This window comes from Heliconius melpomene, chromosome 18 (assembly GCF_056956725.1).
Source record: "Heliconius melpomene rosina isolate 202511_hmr_F chromosome 18, ASM5695672v1, whole genome shotgun sequence".
Classification (NCBI taxonomy): Eukaryota; Metazoa; Arthropoda; class Insecta; order Lepidoptera; family Nymphalidae; genus Heliconius; species Heliconius melpomene.
Window position 1 is genome coordinate 1,558,647 of NC_140406.1, and position 22,570 is coordinate 1,581,216.

General features: G+C 34.1%; 1 protein-coding gene across 2 annotated transcripts in view; it reads left to right on the forward strand.

Annotated features, from left to right (window-relative positions):
- LOC146529132 (max dimerization protein 1-like) overlaps positions 1 to 22,293 on the forward strand; it is a 230,791-nt gene extending 208,498 nt beyond the window's left edge. The window contains exon 6 of one of the 2 annotated variants that reach the window (XM_085202065.1): positions 22,120 to 22,293. In XM_085202065.1, the coding sequence (XP_085058191.1) occupies positions 22,120 to 22,256 (137 nt within the window). In that variant the 3' untranslated portion in view covers positions 22,257 to 22,293. The remainder of the gene's footprint in view (positions 1 to 22,119) is intronic. The other variant, XM_085202066.1, reaches the window with a different exon arrangement.
- The last annotated feature ends 277 nt before the right edge of the window (positions 22,294 to 22,570 follow it).

Genomic DNA, 22,570 nt, shown 5'->3' on the forward strand with positions numbered 1-22,570 from the left:
CTTAAATGAGAACGTCTTATCCAATTTGGCACAAACTTTGTACTTTATATATTGATTAATCAATCACTCTAGAAATAGGTAACATTTTGTCACTAAATTGAATTTGTCTGCAAACTTAGACAATGCGTACTCATACGTAAATGATAGAAGGTAATATTATGAAATTTGATTTGCTAAATTAAGTAGGTGTACTTTGTACGCATTTCGTCAGAACAAGAAAGATCTCTCGACATTATTTCATAACAGCAAACATGAGAATTAGAGACAAGCAAGTTAAATGCACGTCTCGTCGTTTCATTACACGAACTCGAGTGAGTCAAATTTAATCCACCTATGAGCGTGTATAAGGGATTTTATAAATAATTTCCGAAACAAAAGTAGCATTTTTATTTCTTCGCAAACATATTACTTCTCTCCCTCGGGGGCTTCCACGGCAGACGTACGTCAACAGCAAGTATTATTTGGAGTTACTTTGTGCAGACTATTTGTAGTGTTTAAAGTCACAATTCAGTTTGGCGTTGATATTATATACCTTTTAAATAGTTTTAATAAAATGTAAGCTGCGGATTTGTTAATTACATAAATAGACAATAACAAATATACTCCATGATTCTGTTAGACTTACAAATTACTTAAGGAAGCAGTTTTATAAATCATTTAAAAAAAGTTGTTTTTTTCCACATATCAGAATAAGTAAATTCTTCACTTTCCGCCAGAATTCAGGACATTGCATGTATGAAAGCACTGAAAACAATTTATTCCCCTGAATGGGTATCGAACTCACAACTGCTGCACTACGACAGTCTCTATTGACACATACACTACTTATAGGATATGTTATCATATAACCCAATTTCCTCTAAACCACAGCATCTAAATATATTTTTTATTCAACGTTACAAGTAAATGTTGAACATTTACTTGAAAATAAATAGAAAATGTTTCTATTTAAGTTCGTAACATAGTTACGTTATACCCCGGAAAGGACCCGTAATCTGTCGGGCGATAAACAGAGACGTCTTACGCCGATCTGACCCCACGAATATATTGTAGCCTTTTATTTATGCATTGACTTTCACAATTTAACTGTCAGCCGCACGGACCGACAACCCAAAAACTTCGACCGCTATTATATATATAGAGAAATTCTATATAAGACATTTTACATAGTTAATTCTAGAGGAAAATAGCCAAATCACTTAAGCCATATTATGTATAGATATATTTTAACACATTTAATTTTTGTATTTTATAATTGCATTTAGTTGCCACCTGCAACTTGCGTTACGAGGGTTTATGAAATGTAAAATTCCGCTTTTCCCCATTTACATTAGAATCTTGGGAATGACTCAATGTATATGATAAATTTCATTTCAATTTACTCAAGGTTTTCACACGAAATAACAGCAAAATTCTAGTGTTGGACTTCCCAAATTGAACAACCATCCTTCTCGAACTTTCCATTCAGAAAATTCCAATTAACTTGCAAAACAAAGCGATCTTTAACAGGTTCAATAAGAATTCCTAAGAAAATAAATGTCTACACCTCTTTATAACGTCGCTACGTCATTTATTTCTAACGCAACCCTTAATTTATCTGCCGCTGAAAGGAATTAAACCGCCCTGACCCCATATTGTTGGTTTTTATTTATGCATTAACTTTAGCAATTTAAGTCCCGGCGCACGGACACCGACACGGACAGACCGAAAGTTTCGCGTTTCTTTTGAAACACAGCTCTTATATTATAGCGCCTATAAACTAGCGAATGGATAATTTAGTATGTCATTACTGTATTAAATACGTTATAAATGATTTTGATAGGCAATTTTCTTTTCATTATTCTTTCATTAAATGCCACTTGCTATTGAATGTGTCGTTATAATATGTGACGTGTGGTTGGAATTGTCACACATTATTAAGTAAATCGAATATTTGTAATAGTTGAAATCATTCTTATTTGACACCGCTTAGATAAAATATTACTTTGTCTTAAAATTACGCTTTCCTAACATAAATTGATGAACGTTTGCCAAAAATAGCTTAGTATTAAAACACTTCGTTACGTATTTTCCGCCCAAATTTAAAGAGATCAACACAGAAATGAAACTAATACATTCTCTAGAGTGAAAATTGAACTCACAACCGTAGCGATAAAAGTTCAGTATTAGTCAAAAATAAAAAAGGAACACTTATGCTTAAAAAAAAAAATCTTAAATAAAAAAAACTTTAATAACACATCGTCTTCAGTCACTCGTCGTGAATGCTGTTGTGGGTTCAATCATTTTAAGTTTATTTTTTTTTGTAGTAGACGAAGCGGTGGCGTTATATGTAGTATATGTATATGTAGTAAAAATTATAATCTGCCATTTTGATGCTGCGGTCATCAAAATTGAAATCGTAATCCACCTCAATAGGATACTAGGTCGTGGATCAAATTGAGATTCCAATATTTCACATACACTAAACATATATATAATACTAAAACTGCAAGCTAAATAAAGACTTGTAAAACATCAAAATTAATTTAGCAGATTTAGTCAAAAACATAAACATACATACAAAATTGATATCTCTATCGTATCTAGAACTTCTCCGTCAGCAGTTTGTATGGTGATGTGGGTATCGTAAAAGTAAATATTTGCATACCAATTGAAAAAGGACTTCAGTTTTAGACATTTTCTTCTTTTTCTTTTCAAACCGTATTGTTTTTGTTTATGATCCAATATACGTTTCTCTGGCTTTTCTTTTGGTGTAAATTTTCGCCGTTTATTTTCATAAGGAAAAGTTTAACTGACTATCGTTTTGCTTATGGGCTGTTTTATTTTGTTTTCCTTTTGTACAGTTGGTGCTATTGATTTCTTAAATAATTTAGTGTATATAAAATAATACGTTAAAAAAATATAACGATTTTTACTTCATTTCGTCGGTAGTGTTTAGTTCCACTACTCTGTTGAGCGCAATATCTTGAAAGTTAGACGGAAAGAAGGGAACGGAGTGAACCCGAACGAGGACATGAAAATAAAAAAAATAATGATGAAAATCCTCGAATAGTAATCGAACCCACAAACATCTCGCTTATAGTCACTGCGACACCTGCCTTACTGCCTCAGACCATACAAAGGCTTCCACCAAAATTGGTTTATTCGAAAGTCATTACAATTACTTCTTCATCACCAGTAATACATTCACGACCGCTAGCATATCCAATTTCGTTATCCTAGAGTGCTGTTCATTTCCTGTTAAATTACCGCACACGAGCTTAACGCAAATCACATACGGCATATATATTAAAAACTATAAATCAATGGAAACACTAATTTATTGTAAGAATATTTATTATAAAAGTGAAATAATTGTGAAGCTGTCGTGGCGTAGCGGCGTCTAACTAAACTTTGTAAAGGGTTGTGGGTTCGATTGTCAATCGGAGGAATGAATTATTTACATTTCCTCGCTTAGGTCAAAAAGTGGGGACGAGTGTTTTAACAATAGGTCTCCTATGCATACCCTGCTGTAAAAGGGATACACCATAAAGGTAAAAAACTATATACCGTCATAATATAAATGGTTGAAACAAATGGCATAGAGGTTATGGGTTCGGTCCCATTTTCATTTCTCCGCTCTGATAGACGTTGAGCTCCGATATTCAATACTAAATATTTCAAAAATTAAATAGAGCGGAGGACGAAGTTTCAAAACATTTAGTTCCCTCTGTCTACAATGCTTCGCGGGAAAAAGCGTGAAGCTGTATATCACAAATGTATTGAAATTTATACCCCAGCTACAGCACTAAGATAAGGATTAAATCAATAACGTCTGGCTTCACGCGATTTATGACAGCCAATTCAGCCTCACATTTACATAGTGAAATGAGATTTAATATTCTATTCGTACGATTATTTACTACATTATTGTAATGAATGCCATTTCGTTATGAGAATGTGTAGTTTACTTCAATCGATGTACATATGTAATTACTTAAACGTCGGTTGTCACTTGTCATAGTGACAGTTTGATGACAGCTATTGTTTTTTTATAAATATGTGAATAAGCTTTGATTAGGTATAGTCTTCCATCTTTTATTATGTTTAGGCTACAGCCTTACACCATTGGGGTATTAAATATAATGGCTGTTAAGTTTAAACTTTCGTTAACATAAACATATCTTAGAAGTACAAAATGACATAAATTTTGCCTCAACCGTAACCAAAACTTAGGATTTCGTTTCCAACTTACAGTGCTTATCCCTTATCAATTTTACTAAAGCAATTGTCTATCAACGTGTAAAGCCCTATCTTAATTGAAGGCTAGGGGCCGTGCGTTAATCGCATATGCTCAGTGATGCGACTTTAATGCAACGGCCAGCAACTGACAGTCTAATGAGGTTAGGTCATTTAATTATGGTCTACTCAATTTTCATGATAATTTTTTAATCTGTGGACGTTGAGTGGTGATTAATATTTATGTTTTTTTTAAATTTTATGCTTATTATAAAATTTTAGAAATAATTTAAAAATAATTATTCAAGGTCTACTAGAAGTAATTTTGAAGCCAGCTCAAAGGGACAAGGTTTGGCTTTAACACGATGGTCGTATATTGGATCCTCACTCGGGGAAATAAATTATTTTCTTTTTCCCGCAATACCTCGAAATTGTTTTAGCACTAGGTTCTCTCTGCTTAGCCATCAGGACCTTTATGTAGATTTAGGTCTTCGGTCTGGATAAACAAATTTCCTACACCTAGCTTGCAATATTTCTTAATGGGATAAAATGAAAAACGGAATCACTCTACCTTTTCTTTACTTACCCCGTATAATGAGAATATATAAAAGAAAAATAAATCTTTCTACATTTTTATAATAATTTACCTCCAAGTTGAAAAAAAAAACGGACTGTTTAAACACCTAAAGTGAGATATAATGAAGACGTTCTTTAGAAATCACTGACGCTTGTTATTTTAAAGATCCACCCCCAAGAGTATGAAAAAGTCTTTTCCTTGTATTTATAATTGAAATTTATTATTAATATATAGTATTAAGTCATAAAAAGAGCCCTAGCCCTAGTCAAATTTTAACCCCTTCTTTCCCTCTATATTCTACATAGATATACTGCGTTTAAACTATTTATATAAAACTTCCGTTACTGATCGACACACAGACATAGACAGCGCACAAATAAAATCACTAGACTTACAAAATTACAAAGTGGCATGGTAGGTTAGTTAGGTTAGGTAGGTTAGAAAGTGTAGGGGAGATCTGATAGAGGACTTCTCGAAATTCATACGGTAAAAGGAAAAAATGAGAATTTTCATTGTACTTGTACTATAAACACCTCTGCTTCAAAGGCACCTCTCGATCACTAAATAAAAATGGAACTTTTAAAAGGTTTCACAATTTCCCCTTAGAAAATAATATTTGCATAATGCAGACAAAATTATATATAGAATTTCTAAACTAATTGATTTTCCATGAACAATGTAGCTACTTACGTCGTTAATTAAGGGTTGGTTAAGACCGCAACGTGTTAAATTATAATCGCTTAAGCGCATTGACGCAGTTGCAGCGATATTGATGTCATTAAAACCGATAATTAGTTCATTATGTTGTAATATGTAATCCTGCTTGTAAATTAATGATTTTTATTTTTTAATATTTGAAATAAAATTAAAAATGGATCTATCGATTTGGATTTAATTGAAATAGATATAACAAACACGTATGGTGTAAGTAGACATTTTATGATTTTTTGCAATAGTCTCGCTTCCTTGCTCCTCCTCATTCCTTCTTTCAAATACGGGGAAAAGTTTGAAGGCATAAACCAAAAAAAGGAAAAGGCTAAAAAAGTCAATCAATTCAGACATATGTATGTACATGTTCAGCAATGTTTTTTTAAATTAATTATCAAATAATACGTAGCGGCTGATTTGAATTCACTACAAGTCATGTCTATGTTACCAACGTACGTATATATATAGCTATAACGTTATTGAATCGCCCAGTGCACATTCCTTATCCACCAGACGGTAAACTGAGTGGCAACTAACTTCATTTCCTGCCTATAATAGGTGCGACATTAGATAACTATCATAGATCTTGAAAAGAAAAATCTATGTAGGTAATTCTTCTTTAATTTTCTTTTTCTTTAACTAGCAAAAAAATAATATAATATTTGTATCTACTTAAGGACCGAGCAACGCTCAAATAACTAAATAGATGCGCAACGCTAGATTATTTTTTTTTTTCTGTTTCGATAAACGCAATAATTTCACAAATACTATTTAATCATCTCCCTCATTTTAAGAAAATTATAAATAGGAATATTAAATCTTATGACGACACAATAAAGAACTAACCAATTCTTTTAAATACTTAATTTTTCCACTTAAGAAACTCAACGTATTTCCAAAGTAATACAAATTCAGTATACACGAAAAGCATAAAGATTACCCAGTTTATAGATTACGGGGCCGGTGATAAGCCTTCCGTGTTCCGCTTATCAGAGTACAAGGGGGGCCGTGGGGGTCGGCCGTGGGGGCAGGTGGTGGGGGGTTCGCAGAGTGGGTGAGGTAGCCACTAATTACTGCAACTATCCAAGTTTAATTAGCGCCTAACGGTGTGTTACGCGTCAAACTATAGTCTACACAGTTTTGCAATGGCGACGGCGATGGCAGTGGCGTCTTGTACTGTTTTGTTATTTAATTGTCGTAATTAGTAAATTTTCAATGTTATAATACGTGTTATTTCTTTATAATAATAGTTTTACGTATTCTTGTAAAGTATTATAGTCTTATATAATACTTTTACTAAATTCCGAAGTACTATATTTAGAGCGAAGAAATGAAATTATTAAAACATTTAATTTTCTCCAGTGGAAATCGAACCCACAACCTATCGCGCTTACAGTCACACGTTTGAACCCCTCTTCCACGACTAGCCTCAAATATTTATAAATTTACTTTTCACTAAATATTTATAAGTTTATTTTTCATCTTCCCCGTATAATAAATACCTTCACAGAATAAGCTTTCAAATTTAAAACAATATTGAATATGAAATAAAAGTTTAAGACATCACAAACAAGCTAAGTTTCGCCGTTAGATTTTTGATATTCTATGTCATATAAAACTTTCTGTTTTAAAATGAATGAAAATATAGTCATTATATTTTTTATAGAGTTAAGAACTAACTTAAAATATGTATTTACTCTAACTACGACATGGTACAGTCGAAGAGTTAATTGATAAGCAAATATTGATTAAAAATTGTGAATTTAAATGCTTTTTTAAGTTCACGCTGTATCACGCGTACAGCAGGATAGGCAGAGAGAATGTACTGTTAAGATACTCAATACCTCACTTTCTCTCCAATTTCCAAGACATAGTTTTCCTATCAGAGAGCTGAAACAAAAAATATATATGTACATTTATAGATATCATAACCATTTAGAGACATTGCTCGAACGAAGAACCTCCTAACTTTACATAACTAGACAGACAAAAAAAGAAATTATTTAATCTTAAAAAACCTGATATAATTATAATTTTGGAGGGTTAAAATGCACCATAGCTTTGTCAGCAAAGTGGTGCGCCTAAAAATGGTTATTATGCAAAGTGGCCGACTGCTTGCTCATCGGTCTGGTGTTCTATGTACAGCCTAATTTATGACGTACGAGCTTTATACTTTGTTTGAGCTTTCAAGGAGGAAATTATTTCAAGTGTTCCTTTTAAAATGCAAGGAGCATGTATACTTCTGAGGAGATGTTGGCCTGATTGTCATTTTTAAAGGGATTTATTGTAATTGAGGTCGTAACGCAGTAGTAATATTTGGGGATTGAATTATTTGCATTTCCTGGCTCTAGTGATAAGACAAGCCGTGGCGTTGAGTTCTGGTACTCAATATGCTGCTATAAGATCTGGAAAATTGGGCAGTGTGTGTGAAACAGACGACTGCCTACATACTTATTTGCTTATTTTATTTTCTGTAGTCTTAATATACACATAAATGACTGTCAACCATGCCAGATAGCCAAAGTTTAAATTATATTACCTTATCTCAGAAGCTTGATAAACGCTAAGCGAGTTTTTCTATTCTTTTTACTATCCTTCGTTACCTCCTAACGGTTACCTATAGAGAATCTAATTTGCCTTCCAATTTGAACGGAATTGAATTTCTTCACGCGTCAAATGTCTTATGAGATTCAAATTTTAGCAAAATTACCGTCCGCGTCCGCTTTCTTCAATTCCCTACCAGTTCCAATAATAGCCGTCACGTGTTCGACTTTTGTTATTTTGTACGGTTTTTTATCTATATTATATGGTTATATAGCTAGGTAGAGGAAAGCTATTGTTAAGACAATTCTTCCATTCCTCACCCCGTTCTTAACGTGGTGGAATTCAACGCAGGACTTTATCTTGTTATTAGAACGAGGAAATTTAAATAATGAATTCCCTCTATGGGAATCGAACCCACAGCCGTCGCGTTACCGTAAATCGCTGAACCGCTGTGTCACTACGGCCTAAAATCTATATATGTATATAGAAACATAATTCATTGCTGGAACTAGCTTTTACATGCGGCTTTGCCCTCACAGTCGAACTAAAATAAGTAGGTATGAGTTTTGTATAGCACATGACGCATTCTAGGTGTCTTAAGGTACCAATAGTCTACGACACTATACACAGCAAGTCATCGAGGGTTTTTGTATGATCACGAATGTCTCTAATTGCAAATGCTGTAATTGCATTTATTGTGGCATCCTCAAAGCTACTTTTATTTATGTCATTGTCATTTAAATTACATTTTCAATTTAATAATAATTAAACTCAAAATTAATTGACCTACCGGAATGCGGACCAAACGTAAAAGCTGCGATCTTTCAATGCATGCAGGCTGTTAACAATCAATAACGTTTCACTCAGACGGCCATTGTTTTGCCAGACCAATAAATCTTAGGCGTTGGCATTCGGCAAAGTGTGCCAAGGCGAGGGCCAGACAGGGCTTTTACATAAATCCTATCCAGAAAAAGCTTAGTTCTCCATAGATTGATTAGTTCGTCGCAAATCACTTTTTACGAGATTTTGGTGTAATTTGTATTATATGAGAATTCTTGTAACGTTAGGTTAAGTTAGATATAGTAAATTATATGTATTAGTTGTGGTTTTGTGGTACTTTTGGTTTTTTTTCTTGAATTGTTAAGATTTGTTAATTTTTTACGCATTTATTGTGGTAAGTTTTGGATTTTTTTTTCACACTTAATAATGCATACGAGGGTGATTCCTTAATTGTATTTTTAATGCGCTAAACTAATGGATAGTTCATTTATTAAGGCAGGCTATATTACACGCTCTAATTAATAGAAACGTAATAATAATGAAAAATGTTGCAAAAATGAGACAGTTTTAGTTGCGTACTACATAAACCGCACCGGCAAAGACGCGTGCATAAGCTAGTCGAAAATAATCACCAAAATCCACTCATAAACACCAGATATGGTCCTTATATATTTCCCCATACATTAATTATCGACAATCCTAACAGATAACAGTTGCTATAATAATGTGAGAGGAAAACAAATAAATAAAGGAGTTTTATGTGGTGATTAAGTACAAGGTGACACTTCGGGACGAGGGTCCGATCACCACTCGATTTATGAGGCACCAGCGTGAAAAATGTTGGGCCCTGGCCGGAAGTGGACGGATTAATAAGTAAACTTCTGTATGCTACTGATGTAATTTATTAATTGGAGTCAGAGGGAAGTATTGAAAATGGACCCCAATTTTTTTTGTTCTCCTGCCTGAGAGAATGTTTCAGCAAGAAATAGAGTTTTATTACTTATATATCTAAGGTAAAATTTATTGTATAAAAGATGAGTAATTCTAATTATAACATAACATAATTATGTTGATTAGAGAACTAGCCAGAGGGCTAGTCATAATGAAATGGAGATGATAATGTTATTTTACTGTATATAGGGCGTAGTATGTGGATATATTTTGCCATCTGAACATGAAATGTACGTAGTGGTACAGCGACAGTAAACTCAACAGTTGTGAGTTCGATTCCCACTCTCAAGAGAAATTGACTATTTTTACGCTATGAGGTAATTTCCTCGCTCCGCGTTAAGTTCCGCTACGCAATGCCGCTACCTAGTATACCTAGTACAACAGACAAAGTAACTATTATATCGATGAATAGCAAAAATAACATCTTGCATAAACTCCTTTAAGCGCTATTAAGAAAACCAATAGTAAGTTCGTAAATGACCAGATAGATTTATTAGGAGTGCCAGTCAGGTAGCACCTTGGCCGTGTAAAAGTAAACATAAATAATTCAAACCGAGTATAAATATTTTACGAGTTAGTTAGTTTTTTTGAACGATACGATACTTAATTAAATAGGAAATTAAGGATTTAGTATTTAAAAAAAATTGTTTGCAAAGTTATTTACGATTTTATTTAGAATCAGGATTTAAAAATGTGAAAGTCGGCAAATACTATTCCTTTTTATCATTCTTTAATAAAAAACGATGATATTATATTTTTGAAGTTCTTATGCAAAAAAAATATAAATGATTTGAATATTGCCAATAACTAAGTGGTGTTATCCAAGTTTCCCTTCCACTTCCCAGGAAGTTAACCCGGCTTTGGGTTCGATTGCCACTCGGGGTGATAAAATATTAAATATTTTTATTTTCTTCGCCTAGGTAAGCGCGGCTTTGAATTCCACCTGAGGAACTGAAATGTCTTAATGGGAACGGAGTGTCTTAACACTAGGTACCCAAATTCCCTCTGCCTACCTTACTACGTGAGGGATACAGCGTGAAACTTAAAAAAAAATAATCAAAAATCGCATGTTAACACGATCAAAATCCACTTTGCCTACGTCGTTAACTCGCGGCCACGGTTTCTATAAATACTAAATTACAGAAATGCCTCTTGATTAGTACTTTAATTGATAATCAACTATTTACAATTCTAAATAGACGATGAATAAACAATCAGTGCGTACTGCTGAGCTTCAGTTTGTGTACGTTTAATTTAAGAGGCTATTGTAGCGCAACGATACCGCCTCTGATTCTGAACGAGAGACTGTGGGTTCGATTCCCACTACGGGGAATATATTGTTTCTATATCCGCGCCCTGGCAAAAAGACGAAACGCGCGGTTGAACACCGCTTAATACCTAATGCTTCGAAACCTCCTCCGCTAATTTTTTATAGCTATATTTTCTATTTCTCTAAAAAATATGATAAACATATTTACTTTCAGCCGAAAAAATCACTCATTTTTAAATAATTTATAATAGTTTAAAGAGTCACAGTAAAAGATTGTAAATAAACATACAAAAACGTATGAAAATTTCGAAAGTAGGATTTAATCCCGCTTTGAACTGAAGCTTTGAGCTGGCTTTGTAAAAGTAAAAAAAAAACTACAGTTCAAACTGCCAAATTTTTTGTACGATGTTTTCTTTTTATATTAATTCATGTGGAATTTTGTAACACGAATGTAAACATTTTGAATATTTTACGTACTAAATACTAAACTTAATAAAAAAAATTGGAGCCTGTCACGGCACAGTGGCACACCGTTCGACTGTAAATACGATGGCTGTGAATTCGATTCCCAATTAAGGGAATGGTTATGCTTCGCGGCGCGATGCCATAATTCGCTTTGATTGCGTTCAATCCCCACTCGGAAGAATAATAATATTTTTTTACTATATCGTAGACGATGAGTTCCGTCACTCCGCACGCAATGTTTCGAAAGTTTAACAGTGTTTTAACACTAGACTATCTTTACCTACCCTATATATACGAGGAAATCTAAAAGCGTAAAACCCTAATGGCTTGACTTAAAATCAAATCTACTACCTCCCCACCCAATCACTAAAACAACACACTCAGCCTACAGCCATACAAAAAGAAACGTATCAATCAAAATACAATTTAACGCATTAGTCCTAATAGAATATATTCGCCGCAAGCCATTAACCACGACACAACAGAGTAATAAATCACTGTATAATGAAAAATATGAATACGTATTCGCGTATTAATTTTCCGTTTAAGCTCGACCATTAGCGGCCGTAAATAATGTTGTAAGCTGGAAGCTAAGGCTAAGAGCTTTATTGCCAGCTTTTTATTAAGGTTCCCTCGTTACTATTGGTTCTTGGTTTGGAAATTGCTCAAAATGTTCGCAGGTTCAGGTCTGACATGATCGACAAACAATGACAAGAGATATTTTCAAAGTATTTATATAATATATGATACATTAGCTGGATTTGTTGACGAGTAAGGAATATTAGCACCTGGAGTTGTCAATTCATTTATCATTTATCGGACATTAAAACTGCTGCTTACGCCCACCGATCTTTTGAAACTTTTTAATAATTTTATACATTAAAAATTTATTCTATTCCATTTGAAAATATATGTACTTCTAATATACATATAAATATTTAGTGATCACTCTTTTAAAGTTTAAAATATTGTATAAAATACAAATATAAATACATTTTTGCACCAAATGAACGATATCTACATTCTCTTTAACTACTAAACCTTACCAATACATTAAGTTAGCTTCATTACCGATATGGCATTCTACGCAGCATACTAATAAGTGAGATATCAGAACTCTACAAACGTACCGACGCATCTCCATTTCAATCTGTTATGGTTCAGTCAGTTGGAGCTGGTTCAATTCGGAGCCCATGGAGTATTTATACCAACAAAGTTCGCTGTCAAAGACAGCATAATTCCGGTCCGACATGAAACTACGAGGTGTTCAGGGTTGGCTGAGCTTCGGGATTCATTATAATAATATGTATGATTTTCTATAATAGAAAAACAATGTAAATTAAGATTAGATGTTCTTAATTTTTCTCTTATATAAAGATATGGTCCAGTTGCTTTAAAATACACTAGTATCGTACCGTAATTCCTGGTGCCGTATTTTAGACAGAAAATGCTAAGTTACTCAAGTTTTCATTGTTTGCCAATTTCAAAGATTAAATTAAATTAATTAGCTTTGCGCTTTATCTCTATCCCGCATATAGTATGAAAGGAAACCTAGTGGTAAGACACTCCGTTTTCCAACTTTTAAGACATATTTTTGTATCATCATATTCATCACTATATCGAGCAATTGAAAATAATTCATCCTGAATATATTATTAAAAAATAATAAATTGAAATAAAAGTAACATAATAAAACAACCAACCCCTAACCAACCACCCCTACCGACTAATTATTACACGAACTGCACCGTTGGATCGCAACGCGACGCTCGCGCCAATTTCCTGCAATACATGTTAAATGCTCGCCGATGGGATCCGCTTCCCTTGCTGCGATACAACCGTCTATACGCTATAGCGGATGGTATGTCTGTACGTGGTACGTGATATGCGGAACTATTTTGTAGTTAAAGGTTTGTATGGAGATGTATAGGAAAGTTAATATGTTTATCCGTTTTCCCAACAAATATGTTATTGAGAATTTTTCGAGATTATTTTAAATCTTAAAAAATTGGGCTTTGGGTTGGGATGGAATGTCATAACACTAGGCAACCTTTGTTTACCTTTCAAAATGCAAGATCAGCGCAACCAAAATTTACGTCGCAGGTTACAATAGTAAGGTATGGTACAAGAGTCACTCTGTTTCCTAATTTGTAGCTATTTGTAGCTATTTTTACTTATAATAATGGCACCGTTGAAACTCGAGACCGAGAATTTTTTTTATTTAAAAAAATTCCCCATGTTTCGAACTCATAACCAAGGCAATCGATTTATAATCTGTTTAAGGGCGCCCTAAAATACTGGTCCTAGCCCTCTTTTTGAATAAATTCCAAAAAAATCACGTCTATTTGCCAAAGGGTACGAAGGGTAATGATGCAAAACATTATTATTAAATTTCACTAAAAGGTAAGTGGAAATTTTCCACCTCTCTCCTTTAATAGGTCCAAGATTTAAGTTATATTAACTTTTGAGCACTTTTACCAATAGTTTTTAGTTGTTTTAATTTGAAAATGCTTTCCAGAACTTTTCGGTAAGAGTGTAGAAGCTTAAATTTTATTGTAGAACAAAGTTAAGAGCTTTTCTAGAATAACATTGAAGTATATTCTGCTCCTTTCGTCGTACGTTTCTCCAGCAATTGTTTGGAACTACAAATAAAATTGGATGTGTAAGAACGAATCGTATTAAGAACGAAACGAACACGAACGAATACATGTCTTAAGTAATATCGATTTTCCGATCTTACTGTGATAGAGTATATATTTTGTACCAAAATACACCACCACATGGGTAAGTAGAAGCTCTGTTATAAACGTCTCGTCTTTTGAAAAACAGTTTCTATGGATTAACCATATATAAACACTCCACTTTGCGATCGATGATGACATTACATGTTGAATGGTGGAACTCAACGCCGCGTATTATCTTACAGGAAATGAAAGTATTTCCTTCCTTATAAAAGTAATTATATATTCGGATTTAAAACGAACCCACAACATCATGTACCATTAAATCTATATATATAAAATCGAAAGGTCACTCACTCATCACGAAATCTCAGAAACTGCATGTGCTAGGAATCTGAAATTTTGCATAGGAGTTACTTATAGGACGTAGGTGCTCGCTAAGACGGGAATTTGCAATATTCGCCTTCTAAGAGGTTGTTTTTGGGGTCGAAAGTTTATATGAAACTTCGTTACTACAAATGCTAGGAGTCTCAAATTTTGCATAGACGTCACTAGGACGTAGTCATGGAGACAGAAATTAATAATAACATAGTTCACGCGGGTGAAACCGCGAGCGGGCCGCTAGTATTAAATAAAAGCTAAAGTAGCATATTATAGACCCATTCTAAGTTACCTTTGCATTCTTTCATGTAAAACATCCAATAAAGCTGTAAAAAAAATTCGCATTTAACATTATTGTGAAATATTTCGTCGGAGAATTTATTTCCACTAGAAATTGAATGTAAGTGCAACGAGAACGCGCTTCGTGTACCAGACTATTAAACGGACTGAAATATTTGCACGCGAATATAATAATCGTCTGGACTGTACCTAATTGTACTTGGATTAATGTTTGTTGGTTTTTGCTTTGTATCTTGGTAGGTTATCAGATATGGTATTTTTTACCTTTTCTCTATTTTTAAGTCGTTCTTTGTTTTCGTAATATATATGGTAAACCAAATTTCTCTGTTCTCCTAAGAATTTCTAGTGTTCCTTTGTTGGTGGTGTGTTTCTTTCTTACACTCCTCAATGAGGTTCATCTAGTATATACCAAATCTAGGCTCCTGAAGAAATTAATCTAAAACAAATGTTTCTTGATTAGCGTTTGTGTGTAATATTTATCGCAACATAAATAGTAAAATTTATTTAAAAATAAAATATAACATTTTTTCAAATAAGGTTTCTCAATATAAATTCAAATATATTAGTTTTTACCACAATAACAAAACGATTTAAAATAAATCAACCAGCAAAGATGTTGCAGCACCGAGACACTAAAGATAATCCCCACGCACATCGGGAATATTTGTATTTTATAAAAGCTTTTAAAAGATTACCATTATAAATATATGTGCTGTGGGACTTATCTTTTCTTATCTTTTTCTAACTCAAGAGATTGAAATCGAATAGATATAAATAAAATACTGCATTTCAACTAAGAAGCTTGGAATATTAATTTGGCTTAAAGACCGCGTAATAAAGCCTTTTAATTAAGATCACCATTTTATCTAACAATAAAATAATCTAGACTGGAAGGTAGAAACCTTGAAAGCAAAATCTTAATTACTTAATCGCTTTGATTAAATATTTTTTATGTATAGCTGTATATTTCTTTCTATATTAAGATTTCGAATTTGAAAGAGAATAGACAATTGTATTTAATTTTCAAAGATTTTATGAGTTTAGTCTAAATGACAATTAATAGAGTTCAATAAAATATTTAAAAGCAAATTTAAATGAAATAATATATCATTGATCATAGATATGTCGCCGCACGATGTCTATAATCAGACGAACAGTGCAAAGAGGTTTATTGAATGTTTTACATAAAATAATACTACGTTAAAAATATGCAAATTACTTTAAATTGTGTATATATGTAGAAGCACAATAAAGTTTGTAGAAAACCCCCAATCATTTTACATTATTAATAATTACTTCGGCCAATTGTCAAAATTTACCATAATTTGTCGTTTTGATCTTATCTGTATAAGGATATTTATTATAACTTTCGATAGAAATAAAAAAGTTGTCGTCTCACAGTTGTCGACTCTTTGATCTGCATAAATTATTGAATGGCAACGAAACTCCTCTCCACTGTGATGTAAAGAAATTGAGAATACTTCAACAATATGTATGTTTGTATGTTTGTATGTTTGTATGTTTGTATGTTTGTATGTTTGTATGTTTGTATGTTTGTATGTTTGTATGTTTGTATGTTTGTATGTTTGTATGTTTGTATGTTTGTATGAGAAGTCGAATCAAATTCAGTCAAATTGACAAAAGCGACACATGTATTGAAATTTACTGGAAGTTGTAACTTGTCCAACGGCACCGTATTATTAAGTTTAGGCCGTTTGTTGTCTCTTCTATTATATTTAGGTTATTTGTACTGTATTATATTGCATAGACTTTGTCCTATAATGTGATTTATTTTTCGTTTTTTTTTTTAGAAAGGAGCATTGTAGGCAGAGAAATCTCACTAAAACACTCCTAGAGGTCGACCTACTATCACTGTTATCAGTATTTGTTACAGATGTTGTTTACAAGGATGGATTGTATTTTGTGTATATTAATGTGAAAATAGGTGGGTTTATTAGAATTTGTTGGATTTCTCTTGCTTTTTTAGCGATGCAATTCAATTCAATTAACTATGAATTGCCACTTTGGATCGTAGTGTCTTATATAAACATTCCAATTAGCATAAAACTATCTTTATCTATATATATAAAAGGACTTGTCCTCACTGACTGAGGTAAGACGCACGCACAGCCCTAACCGCTGTGCGTAGAAACTTGAAATTTGGACAGATGTTTACTTTCGTAATCTGGACATCCACTAAGAAGGGATTTTGAAAATGTTTAACCCTAAAGTGGTGAAATAGGGGTTCAAAGTTTGTATGGAAAAAAATTTAAATCGGTACCGATTTTTAAAAAATTTTAAATTTAGATCTTTAAAAGTATTTAATTGAACACGTGTTTCATGGTTTGCCAGAATTCAGCACCTAAGGGTGCAAATAAGGGGTTGAAAGTTTGTATGGAAAAATCTTTAAATCACCACTGATTTTTATAAAATTTTAAATTTAGACTGTTAAAAATATTTCATTGAACACATGTTTCGTGGTTTATTAGAATTCATCCCTAATTACGCAAGCGAAGCTGCGCGCGTCCGCTAGTTTACTTATAAAACCAACTTTTCAATTGTATACTAGTTTTAGCTTGAGTCGGGGTACGGTACGAATCTGGGAACACCACATATAGTAGTGTAGGGAACCTAGTGTTAAAACACTGCGTTCACCACGCACCGCAAAATTTTTAATACAGCGTGTCGAGTGGCAGAACACAACGCAGCGCTTTGCCTTGTTACCTAAGTGAGAATTAAAAAATAATTCTTTTTTACTAGTAGAATTCAAACTGTCAACCACACATTTACAGTCAGGCATCAAAGTCAGTTCCTCTGCGCCATAACGGCCTCAATATAAGAGTATATATTTTTCCATAAACGTTGTTATTCCCAGTCACCACTCTAAAATATATCACAAATACCAAAATAAACAAAGTATTCTGCTATTTAAAGTGTAGTCCAACTTCTTCGAGCTCAATTTCAAAATAAAATCTGGTCACGTTACATGGCATATGCTGTAAGTTGGTCTCGGGCGGCGAAACTTTTTGAGACTCAATCGGGAGGAACTCGATTGCTTATAGCGTTAGGGGCTCGGACAAACAAAAAGCAATTTTCGAATCGTATTAACGTATGCATTTTGATTATTTTTCGGTGGAAAATTTTGTGTTATTTGTTCAAAATTTTGAATTAAACTTTTATTTTTGAAATAAAATAGTAATATTTACTTTAAAAAGTCTTGAAGTCTTGGGTAGTCGCGGCGCAGGGTCACAAGGGTGTGACTGTAAACGCGGCGTTGTAGGTTCGATTCTCACTGGAAGAAGTGAAATATTTAATATTTTAATTTCCTGGGTCTGGTAACGAGGCAAATCTAACGCCACTCGAAACGCAACGCCTCCAAAATTTATCGAAAATTGGAAAACGCAAGTGTCTTAATGAAAACAGACTGTTTTAAGAATAGGTTCCCAGGTTCCTTCTGCCTAGACCTACGCTATGTGCAGCATATGCAGCAGAGGGAATATACTGTTAAGACACTCCGTTTCACACTCTAACGATTTATTTTTATATCACAGAAGATAGAAACACTTTACTAGATTTGAAAGCATATAATTAGCATTACAAAACTCTTAAGGATGAAACGCCTTTCTGTATTTTCTTTGCACTATTGTTCTATTTACATTCTTTAAATCTCTCCAGTAATAAATATGCTTTTAAACGAAATCGTGTTACGAAACTAATAGTTCTGTTATCTTTATATGACAATTAAACTTATACGAATATTCATTAAGGCCATCGCGGCGCAAAGGGCAGTGTCAAAGAACTGTATACTGGAACTGTGGCGTTCAGTTCCGCCCCTGATACGCTACCCTACTAGGTATATGCATAATACAGAGTGAAGCTAAGAAAATAATTTGGCATGCACAAACGTTTCCAGAAGCAATCTTCCTAGTGTACTAACAATATAAGCAGGTTAACACAAACAGACGTACAAAAACAACGATTTCAATAAAAACTTTTAGTAAAATGAAATCTTGATATTAAACGCAAAGTATGGGAACTGAGTTTAGCGACGAAACTACCCCGGTCCTTGGCACAAACCCCGAATAGGTGTTAGTAATACCATTGTGCACGGAATATTTGATTTAATTTTCTTTCTTCTTTAGGTATGCGAAATTTCAAAAGATTTTTGTCATATTTTAAAGTGTTTTTCGCACATATTCTGGCACGTAGAAATGTAAAGGAACGTTGGTCTGCCTGTAAATGTGATGTTTGTGGGTTCGATTATCATTTGGGGGGAATGTTTTTTTTTTTCGGCGTTGAGTTTCGTCATGCAACAAGGAATGTCTCAAAAATTTTGCGGAAAATGGGAAACGAAATGTCTTTCCTTGAACTATATCTAGTGTGAGCCTCACAATCATTTAAAATATTGAAAAGAAACTTCCCCATACATCGATCTATATTGTCGTAATGGATATCATCTCTCGAATCAGATTTCCATCACAGCTTATCCGTGAATTGTACAGACAGCGTCACAGGTCCATACCACTTTTGTACCTAAGTACTTACTTGTAAGGTCTAAAATGCCTCGCCCACTGTACGCCCGGCGAAATGAAAGAAGTAAATACACGCTACGAAGATTGAAGAATATCGAATGTGATTCCAATTGATGGTTTATTTCATGGAGTTATCCGTTTAAATTAAACGAATAAGTTAAGGGCTTAGGTTAGTTGTGTGTTTAACTTAAAGTTGTTTTAATTTTATAAGAAAATTGTTTTTTTTTTTATCTCCACGCTTTATTCCACATATAGGGAGGGTAGAGGGAACCTAGTATTAAAAAAATATACATTGGATATTAATTGACCGAATTGAACGTCGCACATTGTTCCTCGTGGAGCAGAGTAGTACAAGCGTGCTACTGTAAACGCAACGGTTGTGGGTTCGATTTCCATTCGAGGGAATGAAATATCAAATATTTTAATTTCTTTGCTTATGGGTCTGATTCTCACTCGTGACAATGTTTTTTTTCAATTCCTGGCTCTGGTAAGGACACAAAGCGCAACATTGAGTTCTGGCACTGACACACGTCTCGAAAATTGAACGGTGCGTGGAGAACAGAGTATTTCAACACTAGGTTAGGTTGCTTCTGCCTACTTTGCTATTGGGTAAAAATGGTTTCATATGACATTTGAAACTACAAAACAAATACACATTTTGTTACTGTTGAGTTCCTTGCCGGCTCTTTTCAGCAGAACTGCCTTCCGAACCGGTGGTAGCTTTTTGTTCATATGTTCATTCGACGATTCAAAAGTGCTTGTAATAATTGCCTATTTGAATAAAGAATATTTTGAATTTTGAATTTGAATTTGAATTTATATATTCTAACCATTCTAAACCTTAAAATAGATAAGAGACATAAAACTTCAATATTCGCGTCTGTAGGTACTTCATTTTATGTTTATTCAGTATCCAATGTCCGGTTGTTTGTCGGAGACGAGAGCTCTTTGAGATGAAAATATAAGCGCATGTTTGATTTATTGCATTCTATTGTGTTTATAATAGTGGGTTAGCGTTAACGGTCGTAGGTTCGATTACGAGTCGGGGGAATTAATTTATTATTTTCATTTTCTTTGCTTTGGTAACTTGAAAAAGCGTGGCGTTGAGGTTCGGCAACGTAGTGTCTTAACATCTCATCGTACATCAGCTAGCTATAAACCGGAAAATGAAGAATGGACAGTTTCGGCACTAGGTCCTTTTTACCTACCTTAGATACCTTACACCCTATCCGCGGTAATTTCTAAGTTGTGTAGTGAAATTGAAAAAAATATTATATAAAAATAAGTGGAATATTGGAAATGATGTCACATTTCACTGTCCACTTGGTCCCGAGCCATGCTTGTTGCGTTCCAACTATAATACATTTTGGTATTTATGTATTTTGAACGAGAATACGTTGTCGGCGGACGATCTGTACGGGCGACCAGCTAAGTAGGTCAGCTAAATTTCATAGGATAACCTTACAGCAATAACTTTATCTATATTTTATCTATCTTTATCTATATTTTGCTTTTCTGTATATAGTTTACAGAAATATATGTACGGTGGGATAATATATGTATAAGATATATTGTTTTTTTTTGTGGAGAATGTAACGTTATGTCCCCTTTATCTACCCTGCTGAAAAGTTGAGGCCGTCGTCTATTGTTAAGCTATATAATATACAAAGTCAAGTCAAATTTAGTCCACTTCGTAATTGAGATTACAGATATCTACCACCAAATTTTTAACTTCGCGGCACAGCGTCTGGCTAGTCATGAGGATTGTGGACTCGATTCCCACTCGGGAGAGTTAATATTTTCATTACAGTAGAGTTCCTCCATACAACGTCTCGAAATTTTGGCTGAAAGCGTGGAATGGAGCGTCTTAATACCTTAATACTAGGTCTACCCTGCTATAAGCGGCATACAGCGTGGAAAAAACTCACAAAACCCATATAGCTGTAGACACAAGCAACTCCCGCGTCAGCATCCGTATTCTGTATCATTTCCGAGATTACTCTCACAGACATGCCTATATTCGCTAGGGATTAAGTTATCGATTCTATCACATAGGGAGGTATCGTAGCACAGATTTATGTAGATAATCTAGGTTCTGGTGGAATATATGATAAATCGGAGAACGGGATTTACGATCCTATGAATTCGTTATACGGCGACGCGACGGTTTGACAGACGATCGGCTTTTTTATTATATATAGATTTTACTTCGGTTGTATGATTTTAGTTTATTATTAGACTTCAAAAAGGAGGTCCTCGATTAAGAACGAATAAATAATTCTTTTGATATAGTTTTTTGTATGTACATGATACTCCAGTCAATGTAGTCAGGATATTTTTTTTAAAAGAGGATTTGCATAGTAGTTCGGTCTACCGAAGTAATACCAAGTAAACATAAGAAATTAGTGAAAAAAGTGACTTAACACTGAATTCTCTCCGTAACCTATATCTCAAAGTATCTAATTATTTAATAGATATTTGTAAAATCGAACCTTTACTATGAAGTACTATTAAGTATGGATTTCACAGAGTCTAGACTACGCTCAATGTGCAGACGACTAACACGCCTACTGTCGACGGTGGCTGTCGTACTAGTGATGTACCTATGTATGAATGAATGACTGTATGTTATGACCAAATGTATGAAGCATGAGCTTATAAACGCATACACTATTATATTTAATATCTAATGATTAACATGTTAAATTCCAGATGAAGTGGACGTGATCGGCTACACGTCGAACCAGAGCGACAGCGAGTCGCTGGTGTCGGGGCACAGCGGCGACAGCGGCGTGGTGGCGCGCCGGCGTCGCCGCAAGCACCGCGCCTCGCGGTACACTAGGGTGTAGGTGAGATGAGTTCATTTTATACTATAAAAAAATTAAAAAAAAAATACATTTAAAAATAAAAAAAAACACTCTTCCGAGAGCGAGACAAGGGTCCAAGTCATCGGTGGCTAGGACTCCAGAGAGAGGAACCTCCGCACAATACGCGCCGTCTCAAGTAACACTGCCTTCTGTATCCGGTTCTTGATCCAACAGCTAAGCAATAGCCTCTTAAGGTGTTGGTCGAGGCTTTTCGCTATTAGACCGTTAACCGAAACCACTATCGGCACAATGATAGTCGCATTGACATCCCACATGGCGGTAATCTCATGGGCTAG